This window comes from Zonotrichia albicollis, chromosome 9 (assembly GCF_047830755.1).
Source record: "Zonotrichia albicollis isolate bZonAlb1 chromosome 9, bZonAlb1.hap1, whole genome shotgun sequence".
NCBI classification, from domain to species: domain Eukaryota; kingdom Metazoa; phylum Chordata; class Aves; order Passeriformes; family Passerellidae; genus Zonotrichia; species Zonotrichia albicollis.
The window spans coordinates 37,058,597-37,085,104 of NC_133827.1; the positions used below are offsets into that span (position 1 = coordinate 37,058,597).

Sequence of the window (26,508 nt, forward strand, 5' to 3'; positions counted from 1 at the left end):
AGGATTTTTTTAAGGAGATGCTGCAAATAATATCAGATATATGTAAACACTCTCAAGGGAAAACAAACCCATTTATCAGTTGTATTCTTACAGAGAAATCCCCAAAGACATCTCTAAAACAGATTTCTGGGTTCTGCAAGTTGTTAAGCACAGGATATTTAACCTCGTTTTTGCAACTGCTTCATTCCAAAGCTTTTCACTACTTGGATTTGTTGAGAAGCTGCTTTTAAAAGTACCTTCAATCTGCTTCATTCATGTCAATTGCAGCAAGCTATTAGCTGTAATTGGAAATTTAATTTTTTCCCCTTTTTTTCTGCTTTTAGTGTATGATCAGCTTCCAAAAAGTAAGGTTTTAGAATTTCACTAATGTACCCTAAGCAATGCATTCATCCATAGCCCAGGCAAATTTTACTTAAGGAATTGGTCTTTATCAAAATGTGATTTCTCAATATGCATCAAGAGATGTGAAACAAAATGTCCTCAGGAATTGCCAAATTGTCTGGAAAAGGAACAGTGAGATGAGTGACAGCACAGAAAAAACACTCGGGCATGACAAAAACACAGAAAAACGGGATGCAGGTGGTTGGGTGCTGAACCTAAATAAATGGCACCAAGCCAAACAAGCCAACATCCAGCTTGCACTGGATCCTTTCCTAAGAGGAAAAAAAAGACAAGGAAGGGAGGGAAAATGTAGTCTTCCATTGTCTTATAACTTTGGAGGCAGGCAATCTTTAGGATTCCTTAAAATCAGGAGCTCCATTCCTGAAAACCCAAATTCCAGCAGAGAAAGCTCCAGCATAAGCCCTGGCATGATCCAGCCTGTGACCATTTGATTCCTACCCACCTCCTTCCTCCTGCTCAAGTCCAGGCTGATGCTGCAGTGAGGGCAGGGCTTACCTAAAGGCCTGGGAAGGCTTAGGTGTGAAAATGTTTCTGCATCTCTGCTCTGGGCATAAGCCTGGTTAAGTTTGCAGGAGACAGATCATTATCTCTCACTGCCAGGCTGTCAAAACAGAGCCAGTTTTCTCCATTGGGAGGGTGGAATAAATAATCCCTCCTGTGCCCATGAGCCAGGGCTGAAACCTGAGCTCATGTGGTAGGTGATACATCAAAAAATAGGTAGTAGCGTGGTTATTGCTTTTCAGAAAAGTTTTTTTTTTTTCCTAATACAAATATAATGGGCTAATTTGTTTTCAGGCGAGCCCAGACTATGCAGAGAGAAGGTTTAATAAGATATTCAGGTGTTAAAAAAAAGATAAGTAAAGACATATAAAATAAAATCAGTTGTTAAAAGACCAGGTAGATGTCTAGAGAATGATTAATCTGCTCCTCACAGTACTCAGGACCCACTGCTCTGCCTCACCATCACAGAATCACAGCTGGGACCTGTGGGAACTTCAGTTCATCACCTGCCCTGCTGGGCCAGGGTCAAGTCAACCAGGTTACTCAGGGTTTGAGTAGCTCTGTGCACTGGAGACTCCCCAGCCTCCCTGGGCAACCTGATCCAGCATCTGGCCACCCTCAGAATAAACAAGGTTTTTATTTTTGGACTTTCCTCTATACATGGTGCCCACTTGTCCTTTTGCTGGATGCCACCAATGGTCTGAGTTTGTTTTTTTAAATCTTCCTCATTCTCTATAAACTCTCATTGAAGCCAGTGAAAGCCACACACCTTCACATGTTTGTTTTCATTCCCTTTGGCTTTTTGCATCTTGCTGGCTTGGCAGGGAGAAGTTAAGAAGCAGGTTCTGAATATGTTTCTGCTGGGTTCTGCAACTTTGCAGGATGACTTTAACAGCTAACTGCTGGCACACATTGATCACCACAAGTAATTTTGTTTCTTTCAGCAAGATTGATTATCTTTACCTAAATCATAGAGGTCTCCTGGGAGGAAACACTGAGAAACTGCAGAGAATGTGATGGGAAAAGCTTTTAGAGGACTACAAAGTTTTAGTAGCAGAAAAGGAAGAGCTCATGTAAATGAAAAGCACAATCTCATGACAAAAGCTCTCATCTGTACACTCACACAAAGGAACATATCTATTTCCATCATCCAAACGCCAGCATTCAGTCATTAATGGGAAATAAACCCTCTCGGGCTCATTTTTCAAAATTGTTTTGTTGGAATGTTGTAAGGGAACCATATAAAAGCAGAGCAAGGCTCACACACTCTGAATGCAATACCCAGAATTTGTTCAGAGTCTTTTGGAATGGTGCAGACTCCAGGAGTGCTGAGCCACAGAGGTGCCTGCAAGAATGGGAGTAAGAGACAGAAACAAACACATGGAGCCAGCTTTCCTTGGTGCTCCAGGCAGCAGAATAAAAACCCACACCTCCTTCACAGACACTGCACCAGGCTGTTCTTCTACAGATGCCAAACATTGTCTGTACAAACATAATATTTCCTGTTTGGGCTTTGTCCTGGTAAGAATAGATCAGGTTCTAGCAAAGCTGATGGCTCCTAATGACAGCTGCTCACCTCCACCTTGCAAGAGGACCTGCTCTGTGATAGCCTGAGGCTGGATCTGGTTGCAAGACAACATTTTCTGCAAGACAAGGGCTTTTTTCAACGTTTTAAGATGATCCAGACTTTTTTCTAATCCTCAGCTGCATCTTTGATACACTAGCCAAGCAATGATCTTTGATCATAGCCAAGCAATGATATTTTTTGTTCATATTTTGCACGTCTCAAGAAAAGAAAAAAAAAAGGTTAAAACGGAGAATTTATTCTTCATAATACTTTTTCAATATTATCAGTTCCACAACACCTACTGAATACACTCCTGTTTGTAAATTTGTTTGTACACAGCACTTTCAAAAGAAACCTATCAACAAGAACATCTGCTGCCATGACTGAATTTGAACCAGAGATCAAAACACTACTTATGAAATATTTATAAAAAGAAACCAGCCAACAACTATATAGAACTTTCAAAGGATAAAAAAGCAACATTTTGTGCTTATGAGGTAAGGAAAGAAATGTGTGCATTGTTTTAAACCCATTTAAGGATGGAACCTTAAACCTAAAATTGTGATCACTACTTCTGCAGCATCTACCTAGAAAAACTGCAAAGATGAAATTCAGGCACTTCCACAGATGCTGAATTTTGTGGTTGCTGGAAAATGCAGGTTATATCTTGTATTTTTCAATAACTTTTTAAAAGCACCTCTTTAGCTGGAGGGAACCCACATTAGAAAAGCGCTGTGCTAGGAAGGAAGCTGTCAAGTGATTTCTTTGTTATCAGAAAGAAAATAAAGGAAATAGTGAGTACCTTTATGAAATAGTGAGTACCTTTAAGTTATCTTTAATAACAATTCAAGAACCTAATGATAATCAAAATCCAAATAATGTGCATCCAATCAGCTATCAGGTACAACAGGAGAAACTCAATAATGAGAGGGGCTCTAAGCTTTAAACATAAAGGATGTGCAAACCCATGAAATATCAAAAGAGAAAATTTTAAGTAATAGAATCATAGAATGGTTTGAGTTGGAATGAGTCTAAAATATCATTTAGTTCCATCCTCTGCCATGGGCAGGGACAACTTCCACCCAGGTTGCTCCAAGCCCCATCCAACCTGGCCTTGGACACTTCCAGGGATCCAGGGCCATCCACAGCTTCTCCCTGTGCCAGGGCCTCACCACCCTCACAAGGCAGAATTTTTTTCTGGTATCTGATATAAATCTACTTTCAGTTTGAGGTCATTCCCCCTTGTTCTCTCATTCCAGGCCCTTGTCAAAAGTCCCTCTCCATTTTTGCAGCTCGTTCAGGTGGTGGGAGGCCACAATTAGGTCACTCTGAAGGGTTCAGAGCTGAAGGCTGAGCAAACCCAATTCTTTCAATTTTCCCCATAGGAGAAGTGAAAGATCAGAAAAAAAATGGTGGAAAGAAAGTTAATATTCCTCTTAATGTGAACATTTCCCTTCCAGTCCACCATAAGTTAGCCATCCTTGTTAAGAACTATATAATGGCAAAGGGAAAATATTTAGAGAACATTTTTCAAGAGGCACGTAATAACGAAGTGAGTAATTACAACATCCCCAGGGTGCTCAGGAGTGCATTTTCCAGGGTCATTAGTGTGGTTCATGGGTAGCTGAGAGCACATGGCCTTTGGCCCCCCAGCACACAGGGGGCCCAGGGAAGGACACTCCATGGTGTCACTGCTGCAGCAAAGGCTCACAGACGAAATGCAAACCCATCTCCAGTGGAGACACAGCATTTTCCTGCAGCTGAAAGCAAAATTTCAGTCAGAGAAGCAAAGCAATTAACGGGTGATAAACTACACCAACAAGTAGAGAGGGGAACAAAAATTTTGGGAGGAAATTCATTTCTCCACGTGTTTCCTGTTGGAAGCAGTGAGATGTCACAAATAAGTGCTTACCAAACTCATTGGATGTTGGAACCTAAGCAAACAAAACAGATTAGGGATATGTTTGCCTAATATTTTTGAAATTATTTGGAGCTATATGGTGCTCTACCTCCTTTCTTTTAATATTTTGTGCTTCTGTACTGAACAATTGACTCTTCAATAGTGAATATTTCTTCAACAGGAAAATAAATAGTAAAGAAATTTGTCAGCATACCCATGGCAATTTAAGATCACTCAACCAAAATTCTGGTGGAAAGCCTTGAGAAAATGAACAAATTACGATGACTAAGGGATATTTCATTTAAAAAAATTACAAGATCTGACCAAAAAAATACAGCTAAAATTATTTTTTAAATTAGTAGAATTCTTGAATATGTAGTGAGTCTCCCATACAAAGGTTGCTCAAATTTCTTTCATTCTATTTCATTAGGATCTTGAAAAAATAGTGAGAAATTACTGCAGAACAATGAAAAATGCCAGTAAGATTTATTTCTCAAGCAATAAACCCCCTGAAACATGGAGGATATATTTCAAATTCTTAATTAAAGTATAAGTGATCTTTCTTTTCTCAAAAATATTTTTAGCTTGCAACATATACAACACAAGACATATTCAAACTACTTTTACAAATGCATTAGTAGCTAGCATTTATATTTACTGGAAGGCAATTTTCATACTTTGCTTAACAAGGGATATTCACCAATATACAACATTTCCTCTGGCCTTTCAGAGACCTTCATACAGCAGTTTTTCATACAATGATGTATTCAAATGCAGTTTTTGCCAAAATAATATTTATTTGCCAGTACATCTTGGGAAATAAGAAATCGGTATCAAACAACAGTCTTCCATATATTCTCCATTAGAAGGTAATGCAAATTGCAACATTTTTACTGTAGTATTTTCTAGGTTGGCTGAGTCAGGCATTTACACACAGATCACAGATTAAATAGAAGAAAAAATTTAGGACTCTCTCTCTTGCCAGTACTGCTGCCAAGAGAGTTTTGCACCTTTAGATCTATTGTTCACATTACTCTTTTTAACCATTAAAAAGTGCTGCTACAACCTTAAAATACAGATCTTGTTCAACTGACTCAAAAATATCACGAGGTACTACATCAAGAAAATATCAGAATAATATTTGATCTAGTACCCATATATGTAAACTAATTTGCACACGAAAAAACCCATAAAATGAGAAATTTTATGCAATTGAAATGTTTGAAAAATGAGAGCAATATTTGCAATGGAAATCCCTGTCAAGTTACCTATTGCTTCCAAAGCCCCACAGTATACAGAAGTGCTTAATTTAAGCTTCAGAAAACTATTTTAATATATGTAATTAAATGCCGTCAACTGGGAATTTAGAAATATTCTATCTACTTGTCCCACTACTTCTATCATAAATGGTGAAAGAATTTTCATTCACCTGTTTTTCTGGGCATGAATTACAGCTGCATAAAACTCAGGAGTGCAGGGTTGCTGACCCACCAAGGCTGGGCACAGACCTGACTTGGCTGCAGAGAATTTCCTAATGTCTCCCTGCTTGGGTTGAAAAACAGAATATTGCAAAAGTAATTTGGTCAGATATTACTTGGAGCAAAGAGAAGGTAGTTACACATAGCTAAATGATAAAAATTACAAATAACATAATGTAGGATAATAGGGTGTCAAAGATTTTGATTTTTTTTTTTTCTGAGGCTGTGAGGTATTTATAAGTTGTCTTCAGTGAGATATTTCTCCTTCCTATTTTGCAAATATTATCATGCTGAAGTTTATTCAGCACTCAAAGATAAATCTGCTATTTAGAAAAACTGGGATAATTTTATTATATGATTAAATATTGATGAAGGAAGTTTATCTTAGCAAAAAGTAATTTTTCTTGACAGAAATGACACAAACTCTTCTTATGCCAAAATGAATAGTTTAAAAGTTTATTTGTTATTTTTCTGTTTACCCAAAAAGATGTCTAGAACATCAGAGTAAACATGTTATTTAAAATGTACCTGTACCAAGATAGAAACCTATTCAATGGCAAATAAAATTATGTCTTTGTGTCCTAAAAAATAGAGAACTGGTGTGTGCGTGCATCTATCCAAGCAGGTGGATAATGTCAATTGGCTGTGCTAGAAAAAGCACAAATAGAAAATAAATGGTTCATTTCAAGAGTGCACTATTTATTCAGGGTTCCCATTTCATAAATATCTTGCCTGCTGTGCTTTGCAGTTGACCCTTTAAAGATCTCTACTCCATAACCCATTGTTTACCTCACATCCATTTTGTCATTTTGGTGGTGCAGACCCAAGTGTGGAAATCTCCCTTTCTCTGCTCCCCACCTCCCTTTGGCTGGCTCTAAATCACCAAAAAAAACCCACTGAAATATCATTAATGACAGCAGGTCTGAGATTTGAATGCTAATTCTATTAATGGACCTATGAAATTAGGACACTGCAAATCTAGATGAGCTGTGCTTGGGCCTCCTGCAAACTGGGCTGCCCTGAGGTTACCTGCTAGATTAAATAAGAATTGTCTAATACATTTTTAGAATTCTAAGGATGTGTAAATCAGCTCTTGTGAAGTACAGCACCAGGGGGAATAGATAACTGCAGTACTCTCTCTATCTTAACTCCTTCTATTTATCTAGAATCAAATTCATTTGGAGGGCTTCATACCAAGACTCTGTGATGCCTCAGGCTAAGGTGGGATCAGATCAGGCCTTCTGGACACCTTCTCTACTCTGCAATCCTAAAATATTAAAATTTCATTTATATCTAAAGGAAAACTGTTATAAAGCTGCCAGGGATCCCTAAAAGTATTTGTGGATTAACATTCCCTGCATGTTCTTGCACTTCAGGAAACTTGAATGATTTTTGACTGCACATTTTGATGTGTTTTGCTATTAATTTTCCATCTTTACTTTCAATGTAATGTACTTTTAATTAGCCAATAACATATAATCTTCTGCTCATCTATCACTTTTACTCAAACATCTTTGGAAATGGATAATAGAGAAGAGGCTCATCAGAGACCCTTTAGAGGTGCAGCAAGGCTGGAATAAAATGCCATCTCCTGACAGTACCTTTAAGGTTTCATAAAAAGATAATGGATGTGCTTGTCACCAAAGCTAATGATCAAACATTTTCCCACTTTTACTGGATATTAAATTGTGAACTATAAAAGAAAACCCCACAGTCTAAGAAATGCAGGAAAAAGAGTCTTTGTACATTTTTTATCTCCTTTGATATCTAACTAACATAAACCTTCTTATTGCACTGTTACTTTCACTGAATAGCCACTATGCCATGAGATGCTTACTTTTACTGAAGTGAAAAGGCTTCTCCTCAGGAGACACAAGTCTCCAGGTTGCAGAAAAAGAACATAATAGGCTCTCTTTGCAGAAATACTCAAGTGAAACAAAACGCTAGTTCATCACAGTATCTTTATAAAGTTAACCAAAGCTTTTTAATCTCATATGAAGCAATTTCTGAAAGTTTAATATCTAACTTTTATACATTATTTTTAATAATATTTTAGTCCTCTTTTTAATATTTTCAGTATTGTTACCATGCTGTCAAAATAAAGAGCAAGGCAGTAAAAAAACCCATCCAAAGTCTGTGATGGAGACTATACAAAGTAAATCATTACCAAAATTAGGGCAAATCAAATTAATAAATTTGACAAATCAGAGTAACAGTGAAAAAAGCAGATCTAGTTTGAACGCAATGGGCAAAAAATGATGGTATGATACTATATTAAAAAAGATAAAAGTATTAAAACAAAACAAGACAGTACCTTCTAGTCAATCCCAATGGAATTAGACCCCTGAAATAGGCAGGTATTTCCAAGTTGCACTGAAGCAGCTTTCATTAGAATATATTCTCATCTCTGTGACCTGCAAATGGCCAGTTGATAATTCTTCACCCCATGAAAGGTTTCACCAGGCTGCATCCTGGAACTGCCATAGTGCTGATGCACATAAACTTGCTCATAAAGGAAAGGTTGTGCCTTATTTTTCCTGGCCTGTTGGGAGTGTGCAGCTGCTTGCTGAGAGCAGGATGGATGAGGGCAGAGTTCTGGGCTTGGCAGAGGCTGCCCAGCACTCACTGCAGGGCTGTGTCCTTGTGTTTCATGCACCTCTTTGGACAATCAGAGGTTGCTGGTTGGCATCACTCTGCACAGCAGCAAGTTCAAAGCTGAGGTGTTTTCCTAATGTATCCAGACACACAGCAGCAAAATATTTTATGGCATAATAATTCTCACTCTGTCACTAATTTATCCATAAAGCTGCAACAGTCACTAAAAAAGTTAAGAAAAGGCTTTTGTGACAGTGCTTTTCTCTTTGTTCTGTTTTCTGTCACCAATGTGTGTTTTATTTGGCATGAATGCTGCAGCCCAGCACAGCTGGCTCACACAACACACTACTGAAAAATGGAATTTTGGGCTGGAAAACACATCAGAATCCTAATTCTTAGAAGCAGTTCTGTGCAGGAGGAGCAAATACCTTTCCAGTACCCTTGTTCTCCATCACATCACTTCAAATTATGGGCAACCAGGCTCTGTCACAAGGGGATGCCCTGCACTGAAGAGCCCCATTGATTTCAGTGCAGTTATTTGGGAAATAATGTACTGAGTAATGGTATCAGACCTTTCAGCCTGCTGCAGTGACTTTACTTGCAGCATTAAAAGTACCAACTGGAAAAAAAAATTGGAGTGGTGGAACACCTGGATAAGTGTTTTCTAGTCAGTAATCCCAGACAATATTCTCAAATTAGAGGGAGACAGTACAAATGCAAAGCTTAATGACAGTAAAGGTTCCTACATCCCCCTCAAAAGGGAAAATTTCATATAATTAAAGAAGGCATAAGGAGGACAATCTCACTCATGGGTTTGCTTCCATTTTGACATGAATTTTGGTCTAAAAGTTTAGGATGTTTGCCTTCCCAAGGCAGACATTATGAATGCCTTACAGAAAATACAAAATACATACCATTTTTCCTTTTTATTTATTACCACCTTTGATCCAGACCCTTGGAATGACAATTTACTGTTTCTGTAGGGACAACCACTGCCTCTTAAAGAGGAAAAAATGAGACATTTAAAGCAGTGCTCAAAACTAGAGGTTTCTCTAAGTCATTATTTCTGCTCCCTGTTCAGTTTGTGAGCTTCAATACAAATGCTTTTTTTCTGTTAAAGTTCTATTAAAGTCCTGTGGCTTAAAGACAACCAAGAACAAAGAGTATAAATTAATGAAATGAAGAAACAAATTCCCAGTTAGCATAAAAGAGCTCTCTCCTTTCTCTCCACTGTTGAAATTGAAAGCAGTAGTAGCCAATGGTGACCCAAAGCATTCTCCTTCTCTAAATAAACCTTTAATAAGAAAGAACACAGAAAATAGCATTGGCAGTATTAAATCTGTCCATCATGATCTTTCCTGGATGTTGAATAGACTCCTTTTATAAATCTTTTCCATCTTCTTAATGAAAATTAAATAAAATGCCCCTGCTTTTTACCAGGTGGACATAGATTGAGTAAACATTTGACATCTCCTATCAGCTGAGTTTAAAAACCAAACTTGTCTTCATATGTGTTCTTTCCCAAAAGGAAGCCATAAAGATGTATCTGCACTGTCCTTCAAGGCTGTTAGACTGCTTCTGCACTGGCCTTCCTGGTGAAATTGCTTGCACAAGACTTGCATTCAGAAAGAATCTAAAGAAGACATAGTGTGGTTCCAATGATTTCTTATTCAGTAGTCTCCAATTTCCCAGGGCAAGAACTTCTCTTTTCCATCCTCTTTATCCAACAACAATTTCTAACAAACTTTCATCCTCAGACTTGTTTCAAAGTCAAAATTGGACCAGGGAACAAGCCCTTGTGAGGGCTTTGGGTTTTTGTTGGATTATTTGGTTAGTATATTTTGCTTTTTTTTTTTGTTTTGGATTTTAGTTTTATTTTAGATGCACTTGCTCCATCACTTTTTAATTTTTATTACTGCTTTCTCTTTACTAAATGGATTTCACTTTTAAGCATTTTCTAACATTTTATTTAGAAGTAAATCTTTCATCTCCAAAAAACACAGTCCATAAAAAATTAGTCCATAAAACAAGGGATCTTTCAACTCAGAATAAACAGGAAAATAATCTGAACTGTCTAAATAATCTGAAGCTGTCTACTGTGGACTTAATAGTAATACTGTGAGGAACCTGATACCAAAATACATCCCCAGCCCCAAGTCTGGATGATGATGTTACTATTTCAGCTCTAAACATTTATTGAATGATAATGATTTATCAGATTATTTGTTTAAGAAAAGTCAACACCTTGGTGAAATGATGGCGGAGGACTCACAGAGATCACCTATATAAAGACATCTATCCACAAAAGTCTGATACAAGAAACCAGATCAATAAAGGTCATGTGTAAGGGAGAAGACAGACCTTATTTCATCCCTACATCTTCTCATGTGATTAATAATTCCTTAAATTTTCCTTCTGCCTGCAAAGCCAGGCATTTCACACAGTGGTGAAGGGATATCCAGGTATCCCACAGGAAACATTCAGCGGAGCTGGACCTCTCACCTTGTGGGATATGACCAGGAAAGGGAAGATGAGAATTTTTTTCCCTGTGCTTTTGTAAATCCATATCTGAATGTAACTGCAAAGGGTAACATTCTGCTGGAACAGGGAGGAACAAGAGCTTCAAAATATCAAAAAGTTAAAAGCTGATATCTACTGTGATTCTGCACAGTCCTACTCTGATGGTATCTGTAGATAAGAAAACAAGGAAAGGCAGGAAAAATTTAAATTGCTCAAACTTTCTTTTCTGATTGTTGCTCTGTTTCTCCACTACCTATTTAATCATACATCATCATTATTAATTTACTACATGACAGATAGACATTGCACCAAATACAGTAGATTTGTATGACTTCTACATAAACAGCATTGGTTTTACTAAGGAAACTCCAAAACCCAATACAAGGTTTGCAGAACATCATATCATGTATTCATACCAAACTGGATTTTGCTGTGAATTTTAGAGGTTTTACTGTAATAGGTCCCACTTAAAATAAAATCAACTCTTTGACCCTTGAGGCTCAGTAAAGACCATGAAGCCCAAAGAATCACAAAGATACAAACAAAAATGAAATCCTCTAAGCTGATGAGATGGTAACTGTGGGTTGCCTAAGTGATCAGTGTTAATTTACAAGTGCAAAAATCATTATCATCAACAAAAGTATATTAATTTTCATCTTTCAAGCAACTAGCCCTTTTAAACACTGCAATCACTAATGACTTAGGAATCAGACTAAATAATAGACAAAAATAAACAGCCCTTTCAGATAATAGATACTTTCTTTTATACTGGCATATAATAAAGAGAAATATTGTTGGAGACATCAAAGACAGGCACTGGTGCAAAACTGAAATGTTGATTAGAGGCACAGGTAGCAGATTATTAACTGCTGCACTAATATGTGTCCAGGACTTTAAGTCATCACATAATTAGAAAACAGGAGGAATAAAACCATACAAAATACCAGAACTTCCTTACTTAAAGTGTTACACCACAAATGAAACTTCCAGTACGAAGGAAATAAATCCAGACAACAATCATTATGATCTCTCTGGAAATTATTCAGTCCCTTGTCAAACACAATCACAGTAGAAGAAATTCAAAATCTAAAGTTAAAATTCATTCCCTTCCCCTGAAGTTAGGAAATCAGGATGAGAATTTCTAACAAAAATGAAACTGTCGGAAGACAATTACCCAGATGAGCAAAGCAGAACCAATCCACTTGGGGACTGAGCTGACCAAATTCAAAACACCAAGAACAGGGAAATGACAAAAACCAACAATCCAAAAGTAAAGCAGAGTAGCAGACACTTGAAAATAAAATTGACTGTGTTCAGAATAAATTCCCTGCTGTTACAGATGTTCCAGGGAATACCCCTATGTCAGTATTCTGAAGTTACTGTTCTGATCTCCATCATATTCCAGGACCCAGCTCCTGCTCTCAGGAGTCTTAACATGCAATATTTTGGTAGAATATGCAAAAGAACCCCCTAACAATCATGTTGTCTCAAGAGCTTTATCATGCATGTGACTATTCTGAAAAAATAGCAGAGTAGGCTTTTTTTACCATAAATAGAAGGTAACAGAAAGAGACCAAACACCTCTACCAACAGCACGAGCACATTCTATTGAATGTATTTGAAACAATCAAAAGTAACTTTTTCTCATTCTCTAATTCATTACCTGGAAAAGAAATACTGGATGTATTTGAATGACACCCATACCACTTCTCAAAACCACAACGAAGCTCAAAACAAACAGGTAAAATTATGTTTTCATAGCATCCTTCACTTTTTCAAAGCATAAAAATATTGTGGTAATTAAAAGTTAGTCTCTTCCATTCCACAAGCAAACTCTACCCTCTATGGCTTAAAAGTTCTTAAAAAATTAATTTACCTATCTATGAATTAAAACATCAGGGTTATTCACAGAAACAAACAAACAAAAAAAAAAAAAAGTAGAAAAAGAAAAAAAGGAAATAAAAGAGAGAAACTCTTCTGCCTGGACAGCTCAGCAATGGGAACACCTGTTTCATGCAGCATGACAGCAGGCTCTTCCAGAAAATACCTGCAATGTCTTTATATCCCATCCCCAGCATACAAACCTTATATTTGACACAGAAAATTTAAAAATACTTGATGCCTCTCTTCTGCTTTTTTTTTTCCTTTAAAGTACATTCTCACATATAATATGAATTGCATTGCAGATAGCAGGGATTAGTGGAAAGCTGAAAGCTTCTTACCAAGCACCCCAAGGCGATAGTTGACTGTGATGACTATCACATTCCCATAACTTGCTAGAACACTGCCATCATATAAATTTCCAGTGCCTTCCATGTAGGACCCTCCGTGAATATACACCATGACAGGCTTAGGTCCCCCACTGTCCCGAATGTCTGGAAAAAATATTAAGACACATTTTATCTCAAGAAAGCACCAAAGAAGATACATGCAATATTTTAAATTTTTTAAATTTTTTTTTTTTTTTAGTGAGGTTATTTTTTTGTCCAAGTGTTTCTCAAGCAACATCTTTTACATAAGGAAATGGGCAGGTGGGAGCAAGTGTTCCTTTGTGGCTTGCTCATAACTAAAACTCTTTTTTTTTTTTTTTGAAACACTCTGAAAAGCAGAAAGGAACTGAAAATGGTAACACATTTGCTCAAATGCAGTGAGGCATTGCTCTGATTCTGACCCTGCTGAATTGGGTGTCTTGTGTAACATAAGAGTGAGCTCATTTTGGCTGAACACTTCTAAAGCTCAGTGCAGCTTTCTGTTATCTTAGTTAAGAGAAGTCCAACATCTTAAGATAAACAAGATTTCTGCTCCTACATAAAGTGTTGATTTCTTCCACTCCCTTTATTTGTAAAAGTCATGTACAAAAGCTGTCTTTGCGTGGGTCTGCAGTTTGAGTTCAAAAAGTACTTGAAAGTTTTTTAGCAGTTAGACCTTGAATTAAGATTATTTATAACTTCTGCAGTTTGAGTTCAAAAAGTACTTGAAAGTTGTTTAGCAATTAGATCTCGAATTAAGATTATTGATAATTTCAGAATATCCTGAAGTTTAAAGTTCTTGGGTACTTCTTAGTTTCCTAAATCATGAAAAGGACTGAATATTTGAAAAAATAACTGCCTGAAACAATACTGAAAAATCCCCATCCTGCATTCAAACAAAAAAATGCAAGGCTATCAAAAGTGACATCAAAGGCAGGGAACAGTTTTAAAATGATAGAAGCTCTGCCATTCTCTCTGACAAAAAAATTAGATATTGTCATAGTGTTTCGAGTTTGATTTAGGTATCCCTCCACCCCTCAACAGTCCTATTTGCAAACGGATGCATCTACTCAGAATAAAATTCTGAATATATGAACAGTGTTACTGCTCTTGAGGAGAATTGCTCCTGAGTATCAATCGAAAACAGTTAGTATGGGCTGATATGTTTTAAAAAGTTGAGAGTTTTCTGTTGGACAGGAAATAAATCAGCTTAGGGGTAAATTTAAACTCTTACATCTGATTAAATTGCATTTTGTTCTGATTTACTGGGTGCCTGAGTCTCCTCCACCACCCAAATCATAATATGCCATAACAATCCCTCAAAAAAGCCAATAGCAAGACAGCATAGGAAAATTTCCCAGTGCTGAACTGTTCTGAACATTCTGATTCAAAAACACTTTTTTTGTCATTATGACAGTTTTCAAGTAACTTCTCTGATTGCTTCCTTCAGCATTTGAAGAAACCTCAGATGTATTGTTTATTCCTTTGATTTGGGAGGATCTTAGTTTAGAAGCTTTCAAGGGAGCTCTCTGCAGAACTGTTGGAATTGTTTTGAAGGAGCAGGTGGGGGCAGCTTCACTAAAAACCCTGCTTTTGGAATGAGTTGAAAAACCGCAGCACAGATGTTTCTGTTTATAAAAAGCCAACTGCTACTATTACTTTGATATTGATTCTGATTTGAAGAAAATGCCAGAACAGTCAAGATCAGAAATTGGACCTTCAATATTGGAAGTACTAGAAAAATCACTTATTCAAGACCAAAAAGATGATGAAAGGTTGTGCATGAAATTGCTTGTATTGCTCTCCTTGATTTTGCTTTTAGTGAGGGCTTTACAACATACAACTTTCAGAGTGTAAAGCTACAGAGATTATTTATCTTCACTATCTATAGGATGGAGTTATGAGCTTCTCAGGCTTAAAATCTACACTGAAAAAAATTCTTTCCAAATTCATATGCTGTTTCTAGTAGGTGCTTGTTCTTAGTCTATGCTGCCTTTTTTTTTTTTGATACAAATATGGAAGCAATAATAAATTATAAATCTGAAATCACTGTGTGACTGCTCCCAGCAGAAATTGTACACAGTTAATTGTATGCTTGATGGTAACACAGGGGGAAACTGTCTCAGAATTCTTCTTTAATTAAAATTACATAGAATTACAGAGCACCAACTGTGAACAGCAATGAAATGTTGGTATCACTGGCCTGTATATCTGGAAAATAATATTGGAATATTTAGAAAAGAATGAGAGTCCTTTATCAGAGAAAGGAAGCACACATTCATGAATAAAAATCTCATATATAAGGAAGTTATTATTTGAGTAATTTCTGTCTCTACAATACTGTTATTTTCTACTACTAATATCCTTGTAAAGATTACAGATCAGATAGATAAAGGAAGGCCAGTTTTCAGCTCTGCCTCTGTGCCGTGTCAGAGCAAATGACATGCAGAATGAATTTTCCTCACGCTGCTTTGCCAAAACCATCAGTCATAAGAGGAATCCCTCCCACAAGAGGAAAACTCTGCCTCTGAGTGTCTCGGGCAGGGATCTATTGCTGGGGACATCAGCCAGGGTATGCAGCATTCAGCTGAGGCTGGTGGCACTTTGGGCTATGGATCATACAAAGGTTTTCCTGGGAAAAAGAAAGATCACTGCATTTTGGTCAGAGGTTTCATATCAGTTGCAGTCTACAGCCAGGAGTATTTGAAAGGTGCAAATATTCAGCTGGGAGGGTGTTGCTTAAGTACATATGTTATTAGCAGCTGAGGTTATTAAATGATAAGATTGAAGGAAGAGCAAAAAATCAAGAATTTTAATCAAGAATTGATTCCTACCTTAAAATGTTCCTCCATGAAAACTCTCACCTTTAAAACTAAACTGGAGGAAGAATTAAGATTATACTCTGTGAGGAGAACACTTTGTGTATTAGTACAAAAGTGGCAGAAAGATGCACTTTTCAAATTGATTATTGAAGCTAAGCATCTGACTCAATGAAGTAAATAATTGATATTTTTGGTACTCAGGTACTTTTCAAAACCTGACCATAAATGATAAATCCTTTTTTTCTTTTCCTGCAGTCCTTTATATGCACGTACTGGAGTGATCTCAGGACACTGTAGTTACACTTTCATATGTAGATTTATAGTTATTCATGGGTGAAGATTAACAGTTATTTGTGTTTGTACCTTATTCTGAACCTGAAGACTTTAGATGTAAATGTGGCATTTCTGCCAAGGGTAGATTTATAGACTGATTTAATTTAGTTGTGTTCTGCAATTTTGTTGCCTTTTATTAAGTGTTGGTTTAATTAAAAACAGACACATTCATCTTTTCAAAGACATATGCAAGGATAGCACTGTTAAAAATCCTTCTCAAATTCAACTCAGTTCTGGTTTCAGTCACTCATAAGATCATTTTTGAGTGCTGTGATTTGTTTGGCTTTAAATTGCTAGTTCATAAAACATCTAAGTAGTTCTTACTGTACAGCAGAGAATAACCTTATTTATATTACATATACATTAATTTTCTTGTAATTATTTCTATTATTCATTCTCTTCTGGACCTTTCTAATGTTTGTTGCATCTACTTTTTATGTCTCATCTTAATTGTGTTACAGACAATTTAGGAATGGGGCTGACTTTTATTCTATGTTTGTTACATTACACAACAGGGAACCAGGTCTGACTGTGAATATCAGTCACAATTGTCATATATAACAAAACATAATTATAGCTTCAGTCATTCAAAACTGCTGTGAATTGGCCATGTGACTTAACAAGCATAATTTGCATTGGAAAACCAAAATGGGAAAGGAAAAAAAGCCTACCTTGAGACAACTTCACACAAAAAGATAATTACTTTAGCACTGATGTCACAAGCATTGCTTTTCTAGATGGCATGAAAAAACTGTGACAGCTTGATGCAGATTGTTAAGTAAACCTTGGGTTTTGAATGTGAAAAAAAAAACTAGAACAGTGGAAAACTTTCAGATTGGTGAGTGCAAAACCTGTGTGTGCCCTCCATAGGATGCTATGTGGATATGTGTGTAACTCTTCCATAACCTTCTGTAGAAAATATTTAAGTGGAGCATGGTACTAATCATTGCTACTCCTAATAATTTTAAAGCCTTTTAACAACATTTGACCTTTCAGTTTGAATCCATAAGATGCCTTATAGATGCCCTACCATTTAATAAACTAGTGCACTCAGTCCTAATATTTAAACATCCATTAATGCCATGTTTTTAAAATGAGATATAAAACTAGATGTCCTGAGATTATCAAAGTAACTATTGAGCTTCTGTGAGAGGAGTTTCCAATATGTTTTCTATTTTAAAATACAGCCTGCATCCATCAGGCTTCTGACAAATAGAATTCTCTCCCTTTGTTTATTTTCCTGCCTGTCAAACCAGGGGATCATTTTGTGCACTCTCAAACCCTTAACTACCTTCACCTGAAAATTATTTGAGATCCTGATGGAGGACTATACAAACGTTATCCTAGCATGAAAAAGGCCAAAACTTTTACAGGTAAACATCTGGATCAGATTCCCATTAGAGTAGGACCTCAATAGCCAGGTAAGCACTCATTTTAAATTATTAAAGGATGATTAGAACTGCAAAAGCTGACAGACTCTTCACTGTACAAGCAATGCTTGGCAGTGCTGAAAGTGAAATGAAGCCCTAAAGAGGTACTTAAATTAAAGGTCTGTCAGGATTTTATCATGCATGTTTTCAAGTATTAATAACATCACCACAAAAATTTGACACAACTTGAACAGAGTGTCTGTGCATAAAGGGAAAATATAATCAGCACAATTTAATGTGCAAGTGGCACTGGAAGCTGTGCTTTGGAGAGGAAATCAGGAAGCTAACATGAATGGGTGACAGGGGGAACAGGAATCATTAATTTGGCTATGTGCATCAGTCAATAACCACCCAAAGTGGTCAGATCCGTGCTGTCCTAGCCTGGCTGGCTCTCATTTTAACAATATGTTTTAAGAAACCATTTGAAATTGTAATTTCAAGGCTGGAGCATGTGGTTGCTTTGCAGGACAGACAAATGTGTTCTGCTGTTTGCTGATCTCCCAAGTCCAAAAACATGCAACCAGTGCCAGACAGACAGAGTGCTGCTCCCCCTTCTTCTTACCATGACAGGCAGATAAAATGCCAAACTTGGCATCCCAGAGTATTTTAGGAGCAATGGAGCGATAGGGGGCTGTGGAGAGCCTCAACTCTGTAATGTGCTCCTTCACACCAATGGCACTGCAGGCTGTTAAGCATAAGGGGGGATCTGTAGACAAATTCTGCATCATTAGCAACTTAAAATTTGAGTTGGTTTTTGGCTTTTTTGATTTAAAACTTGCTCTGGACCAAGAACGTCCTTCTGTCAACAAAGTCCAATAGCCCATACAAGACAGAGCACCAGACTAAATTATCAGAATCATCACAGTTACAGCCTGTGAGCAAACAGCAGCATCTGCTCCTAATCCGTCTCCTTTTCCACAGGAGAAATTGAGAGGGAGGAGGGAAGAGCAGAAGCATCCATCAGCTGCAGTGCAGGCCCCGCTTGTGAGGCATGTGCTCTCAGCAACAGCCTTGGTGTCTGCCTTCCTCACACTTGGCATCTGCGCTCTTCCTTTCTAAAAATGGAAGAGCAGCGTTCCTGTTCTGCAGGGGGATGCTGTGAGGCTGAATGCATTAAAAACTGAGAGATGCTCAAGCAGCTCTGGGGACTAAATAAGGATTTAAGATTTGCAGGTTGATGTGCCAGGCAAGGTGTGTGTGATAGAGCAGGGGATGAGAATTCATTTGTGAGCAATCCTTCATGGATATTTCATGCAACACTCACTGCTTAGAAGTCCAGCTCTGATCCCAGAGTACATTGGCTGGTTAATGGTTTGTGTTGCCATATTTTAGGTCATGCTTAGAATTTTAGTGGATAGGAACTAAGGGTGCATAAGAACCACTGATTTTTGCTATTTATTAAATTTTTGCCAATTAAAATTATTACCTGACCAAAATTAAGATTGAGAGAAAACAGTAAGATTAAAATATTTTACTTTTTAAAACTAAGCCTTGTTTCCAGACTAGGGAAGGTGCACTTTGTGTAACTGCTGAGCAATTTGAAGGCAAATCTTGCATCTACACTAGATATTGCATACCTGCAGGTCAGCAAATGGGCAAATCCACCACTGCTACAAAAAGGGAAAGCCCCAGTGCTCACTGGTTGCAAATCCTTTTGCCACTTTTGGTTTTGGTGCCTGCTCAAGTTGTTCAATATTTACCGAAAACAGGTAAGCAATAGAAGTGTAGAAATGAAAGGGTTAAACAGAAAGAATAATGCATCCAGACTGGAGGAAAAAAGGCATTTATGTGATTTCTGACTTTTCACACTTATAGAATTTGAAAACACCTTCATTTTTTAAACAGCAAATTTGCAGATCATTAGCTGGTAATGTGCACTACTGCCTTTGGGTCTTTTGAAAACAAAAATGAAAAATGATCTAATTAAGCCTGGTCTACTGGTTGCAGCACATACCAGAGATCCAAGTTTGATTGCTGACTCCAGTGCCTGTGCTGGCAAGGTTTGGACCACAACACTGTGGCAGTGGCATGCAGCAGCTGATGGAAGTAGGATTATTGGATTTTAAAGGGAAATCTTCTAAGCAAGCTCAGATATTTGAGTGGCACAACACAAAATGCTCTCCAGATGTTTGCTACAAGAAGCTGCTATGGAAGATCTTTGTTCAGAAAGATATAATACAATAAATGACATGAGATCTTAGGATTTTTTGATGTAGAGACCATCCTGGGCATTTTAGAAATCACTGGGCCTTGTTTATATAGCATGGACTGTACAGATCTCTGATATCCATTGTTTTGCACTATGTACAGCCCATTCTCCCAAATGCTCCACTTTCATCATTCATTCAGTTTAGCATTTATTTTATTTTTTCTACAGCTATTTGAAGGATTTTACACTGCCTAAAATCTACCATACTAGAAAAAGGGAAGGCTTTGAAGGACAGCTTGGCAGAAAACTAGCCAGCTAAAGTGAGCTTTTGCTTGGCCTCTCTCTTTCCTGCTACTCATACACAAACACATGACTGAGTTTGTGAACTCTTCAGTTCTGCACATGCAACAGGTGCTGGAGTTTCACAAAAGACAGGTTCACAAAAATGCAGGAGTTCACAAAAACGCAGGACACCTGATCCTGCTCCTCCCCTGGGAAATGCATGGTCTCAGCAGAGAGGGCTTCTATCAACCCAGCAGACACCCCAGCAGTCTTGAGTGTCTGGTGATCATAAAAATTTAAATTTTCCTCGTCTCTCTGTGCCTCTCGGAAGCAGTAAAAGTCTAATTACTGCCTGCACTCTTCTATTGGCACAGAAAGGAGAACAAAACTGTCACTTGTACGCCAGAGAAAATTAATCCCAGTCCTATAAATTACAGAGATTTATTAGTGTTGTAAATGTGCTTCTTCCCCTCTAGTTTGAGTGCTGTGTTCTTACAGCCCTTCTTCTCCCTCCTGCAATTGTCAGAGCAGGAGACAGGTTTTCCCTGACATGGACACTTGTTCTCAGCAGACTGAGATCCCTTCTCTCATCTGAGCCTGCCTACTCCAGCACTTTCTGACAGCAACCACTCTCTCCTGAATTTCAGTAAACTGAGGAGTCTCTTCTCTGCAGAGAAGGACTCCACAAACCTGATGTTATTAGCATCTGTCTTGGCAATTATACAGCAATTTAGGAGAGCTATTAAGGCCCACTGGGTGAATAGCCCAAATTTCAAATGGTTTCTTAAAACATGTTGTTAAAACAAGACTGTCATTCTTGTAATGGCTAACTCAGTATTGCAGATTTTTGAGATTTCATAAGAATGCTCCTTGCAATATTCTGTCATTGACTTGTGTACAAATGTCCTGACTCCATAAAGCCAGGAGGATCTGAATTGTCATAATTAGCTCTGAATAGTCTGTGGCCTGATTTCAGCTGGGATAGGGTTAATTTGTGCACTCAGGGTGAGAATAATGTTGATATTCAGTCATTTTTGTAATAGCTAACTCACTATCACATATTTTTGAGATTTCATAGGAATGGCCCTTGCAACCTTCTGTCCTGGACTTGTGTACAAATGTCCTGATTTCACAGAGCTAGGAGGATCTGAATTGTCATAGTTAGCTCTGTGTGGCCTGATTTCAGCTGGGATAGAGTTAATTTGTGCACTCAGGGTGAGAATTATGTTGATATTCAGTGGTTGCTGAGCAGTGCTCACACTAAGGCAAGGACTTTTCAGCTCCTCACCCCCCAGCAAATAAACTGGGGGGGGGGCATGAGAGGTTAGGAGGGGACAGAGCCAGGACAGCTGAGCCCACCAGGCCAAAGGGAAATTCCAGATATTCCACATTCCATGGCCTCATGCTCAGCATGGAACCTGGGGGGAAGCTGGCTGGGGGTCACTGCTCAGGAGCTGCTGAACATCTAAGCCAGGGGCTGTGAGCAGTTGGTCTGTGCACCACATGTTTGGCATATCCTCATTGTCTTATCATGATTACTGCTATTATTTCATTTCATTTCTGTCATATTAAACTGTCTTTATCTCAATTAATAATTTTACTTTTATATTTCCTTCCCCAGTTCTCTCCCCCAGGGAGGAGTGACTGGCTCTGTGCTGTTTAGCTGCCTGCTGGCTTAAACCACCACAGGAGAGCTTTCAAAGGAGATTTCCAATTTATCAAAACCATCAAATCTAGCAAATTTTGGCCCAGCTGGTGGGCTTTCATTCGTATGCTTAACATACAGATCCAGTAAAGGATCATAAATCAGTCATAAAATTGTGACAAAATCTGTGTTCATTTATTGGGTAAGAAGGTAAATGCTCAAATTTGCCTTCCTTAATCTTTTCTGGAAAGATTCTGTGCTTCTGTTTAAGTAGTTGATGTTATCTGTGATGAAAAATTTCTTAGTAAAGAACCTTTCAGCCTACAAGTGAATTTTCATCTGGCCAACTCCCCCCTGCCACCCCAAATATTAAGAGAGAAGCAAGCAGCAACTCTACCAGTCCTATATGGTAATTTGTTTTACTCATTGACCATAAACCACTCAAAGTGTGTGTTTAAGATTCAGAACTCTGAAGCACATCTACCTGAAGGGATGAGACTGCTCAGGAAAAGAGCCCCTTGTTACCATTTTCATAGCCCTGAAAAAATATCAAATCTGCATAGCTTCATGATCAACAGACATAATTTATGAACAGAATAATATGCTTGACATTTCAAACTTTTGATTTTACTTGGTAATAGGGTTTTCTAAGGGTCAGCTCAAGTAGATCAACATCTTTGTATGCTTGCAGAAAACAGACGTGGTGAGGGGTTTTTTTAGTTTTAGTTTAGCTCCACAGAGCTTCACCAGCAGGCAATGCTGCCTCCCTTCTGGAGGGAGGTGGGGTAGCCTTTAATATTAAATATTTTTCATTGCAGCCTAAATGCAGATGGGTTGGCATTTGGGGAAGTTCTGTTGCTTAAGAGACACTTTTAAAGAATGTTCTGAATTTTTTCCTTTTATAAACACAATATTTTCTATGTTTATCAAACTGAGATCAGTCAGTGAAAAAAAAAAAAAGAAACATCTTTGTACTTGGTGAAATACATAGGGTTAGAAAACATGCAAAAAGGTGTACAGAGAAACTTTAAAAGAGTGTTAGTTTAAAGAGTATGGACAAAATTCAGTCAAAAGGTGGGATGCAACATATCAAAAGTCCATTTCAAGAAAACAAAAACCCTCCTTTTTAAATATTGTTACTGTTTTGTATCAAAACGTAGAACTTAACAACATTCTTTCTTTTAAAAAATTAAAAATATATATGTATAACAACAAGCAAGAAGACAAAACACATCAAAAATGGGAATTAAAAAAACAAAAAAACTCTTCAAAAGAAGACAAGAAGTCAAAAAAAGAGGGGAGAAAAAAGATTTTCAGGGATCCTTGTCATGCAAATCAGTTTGGCGGCAAAAAATACCTTCATCTTCAGCACCGTCATTATCACCTAAATCATCTGTCTGTTTCTTTGTAAGGGGACCTAGGATTAAGAACGGAGAAAATGGAGGAAAAAAGACAATTCAAGAATATACAAGACTGAGGAAAAAAACAGTGAATATTAAATTCCCACGGACGTCTCAAGAAAAACATTTTCAGGGAGGGAAATCTTAGTTTATAACAACCCATTTTTCATTAAGTTTTTCAAACATTACAGCAAAACCTTCCCTCAGGGGTATGGCTATTAGAAACATCCAGCAAAGAAGCTGAGAGTGCCCAGTGCTTTATTGTTTTTAAATGAAGAATTAAAGCTTGTTTACTAAAAGCATACCCCGCCATAGACTGTAGTTATCCACTTCATTTAATTGGTTTTTTTCCTGTTGCTGTTATTAGGAATAGTGGAGACAAGAACTGCCAAATTACCTCTTGCACTTGATGCAATAAGGTGGTTAATAAAAGGCTTGACAGTTGGTTAAAACAATATTTTCTGTCAAATGCTAATTCACGTTTCTAAATTCAACCATTTGAGCTCATGCTTTATATAAAGATAAGCACAGGTTTAATTTTGGGGTTTTTTGACACATTCATCACATTCTCTTTTAAATAGAACTGTAGATATCCTTGAAACCTTTGACTACCTGCTGAGATATTTGTAAAGAAACATGAAAATCCATATGTAAACCAGAAACAAGAGTGAAATCCCAGACCAACTGAAGACAATGACTTTTGCCATTGATTTCAATGGGCCAGAGTTAGTTTCATGCAAAAAAGTTGCATTGAATTGAAATTTTAGCTTGGGCAAAGCACCCAGCTTCATAATTCCTTATCTCCATGAAAGGATGATGAGACAAAATTCCTTTATGCCCAACACCTGCATTATTAACAAGTATTTATAGATTTATCATGTTTTCCAATGGGAAAAACGCCCACTCTCTTACTGAGAAATAAAAATATACACCAGAAGGAAAGTCAAAGGCCTTTCTGAAAATATTTCCATGTCATATATTTTACACACTTACGCACAAACAAAAGACAGTTGGAACTCAGCATTATCTTTCCTTTTTTTTCAGAGCTCTCTCATTTCCATGACATTCTGTAATTTGCATGCGAAAAAGCAATCAGTAGAAACACAGGGCTAAGTAACAAAAAAAGAAAAAGCCAGCCAAGCACAGAGTAGAAAACAAGAACTTCCTCATGCATAAAATAGCAATAGACAAAAACAACAACAAAAAAGAGATGAACAGTATGTGTTGATATTTGCAGTAGATGTAGGCAAGAGACATGCATTAAATCTAAGCACTGTGGAGTATTAAAACATTTGTATTTAAAAAGCTCTCTGTTATTTTACAGGATATTAGTTATTCAGCATTAAACTTGTCTTTTATAGGCAAAGTACCATGTATTTGAGTGATGCATTTTTAAAAAAAAAATCATAAAATGCTTTTACCAGGTGCATGGGTTTAAGAAACAGAAAAAAAAACCATGAAGTACCATGAGACTTTAACTGTGAATGTAGGAACTGGACTGTATTATTGAAAGCCAAAGCTCAGTACCTTAATTCCTGCATCAGTCAGGAGTATAGTTTTTAACTCATTCTAAATACAGAACACTAGAATTATACATCATAAATAAAACACAAGCATTTTTATAATCACACCTAAAACAATCACTCTCTTCAGTTGAAAGCCTTGGTGATGCAGGTTTTTCCTCCTACAAGTCCTGGGTATAATCTTTGCAATATTTGGTATCTGAATAATGCGTCCTGATCCAAACACACACATTGAAATACCTTTCTGCCTAGCATTTTCATACCATAACAAATTTACTTCTAAAAGAGTAAAATCAGAAGAATAAAAACTCTAAGCAAAGAATGACAACATTTTCAGGACGGGTTTTCAGCATAGAGAACAGGAAGGGTTAATTTAAGAATGGTGAGAGCTGTATACTTAAGAATGGAGATGCAGACACAGGCAAGGTTATATGTATTTATATACACACACACACACACACACGTTCTTAGTAGCTTCTCATATTTTGAATTTTAAAAGTCACCAGAAAGGTACAAAGTGGCATCTGGAAAGCCAAACAACACACATTTCTCCAAACCACTTGCATAGAGATGGGCAATTTATTTTCTAGATGAAACCAAGATTGTGTATGTTACAATTCTTTAATAGCTGGCTTTTGGCAGGTATTTTGTGTAGATCATGGTTCCAGATCTCAACTTCAATTACAAAGTGCATCAACCATCTCAAAGTAAATGTCTAGTCTCATACCATTTCTGATTTTATAATGTGGTAAAGCATGACTGGGGCTAGCTTTAAAAATGACCTGGATATTTATCATGTTTATGCAGTTCTGAAATTTTCTGAAAAACACTAAAAAAAAAAAAAAAAAAAAAAATTGGACCATCCATGTTTCTTAAAATCATAGAATTGTTAAGGTTGGAAAAGACCCTTAAGATCCAGCTCAGGCATTAACCCAGCACTGCCAAGGCAGCCACCAAGCCATGTCCCCAGGAGCCACAGTCACACATCTTTTACATACCTCCAGGGATGGTGACTCAACCACTTCCCTGGGCAGCCTGTTCCAGTGCTTGACAATTCCTTTTTGCAAAGGGGCTGACCTATTTTTAAGCTGTCATAAATTAAACATGTTTTTTAATACAGCCGTAGCTCTGTTTCACATTCCAAGGGCTCTCTGCTCCCCACATCCCCCGAGCAGGAGGACTCATCCCTGTGGAGACATGTGGCAGAGCCACCAGGAACCACTCACAGGGCCTGGGAAGCAGATGAGAGATTATTTCTCCCACAGGTTCACTCTGGCCTGCAAATATCATCTATTGCATCTTCAGAGAGGTTTTCTGCCTCTTGGAACTGCAATGCTCTGAGTCCAAGGGACTAAAGCAGAGTTTGGCCCTCACGTAGCAGGTGTGAACTCCTCATATTTTATCTAAACACAAAAAGGTGCTGTGAAGATTAATTTATATTTTTTTTAATTTCTGGGCTGTCTAAAAGGGCAAAATCAAGGGGTTCAGGAGTAGCTGAACTCCTTGTTTCAAGTACTGAGCCCTGTTATGATCTGTGCTGCCTGCTCCACCTTCAGATGCTGAAGACACTTTCCGAAGTCATGAAAATGGTATTAAGAGAAGCTCTGGATTAGAATTCCACCCCTTTCAGCAATAACTCTCATTCTAAAATCAGTAAGAAATGGCTTTTGCTTCTGATTCTCCAGATAACTTATTACTCTGACTAACAGCCT

General features: G+C 37.5%; 1 protein-coding gene across 10 annotated transcripts in view; it reads right to left on the reverse strand.

Moving 5' to 3' along the window:
- The window catches only part of NLGN1 (neuroligin 1), a 381,431-nt gene that overhangs the window by 178,438 nt on the left and 176,485 nt on the right, over window positions 1–26,508 (reverse strand). For 6 of the 10 annotated variants that reach the window (XM_026792056.2, XM_074547426.1, XM_014265514.3 and 3 more), the window contains 2 exons: window positions 23,231–23,290; window positions 13,186–13,338 (listed from right to left, as the gene is read on the reverse strand). The exons of 1 other annotated variant lie outside the window; for it this stretch is intronic. In XM_026792056.2, the coding sequence (XP_026647857.1) occupies window positions 13,186–13,338; window positions 23,231–23,290 (213 nt within the window). The remainder of the gene's footprint in view (window positions 1–13,185; window positions 13,339–23,230; window positions 23,291–26,508) is intronic. 3 more of the 10 variants (XM_014265515.3, XM_005484780.4, XM_074547427.1) reach the window with 1 other exon arrangement.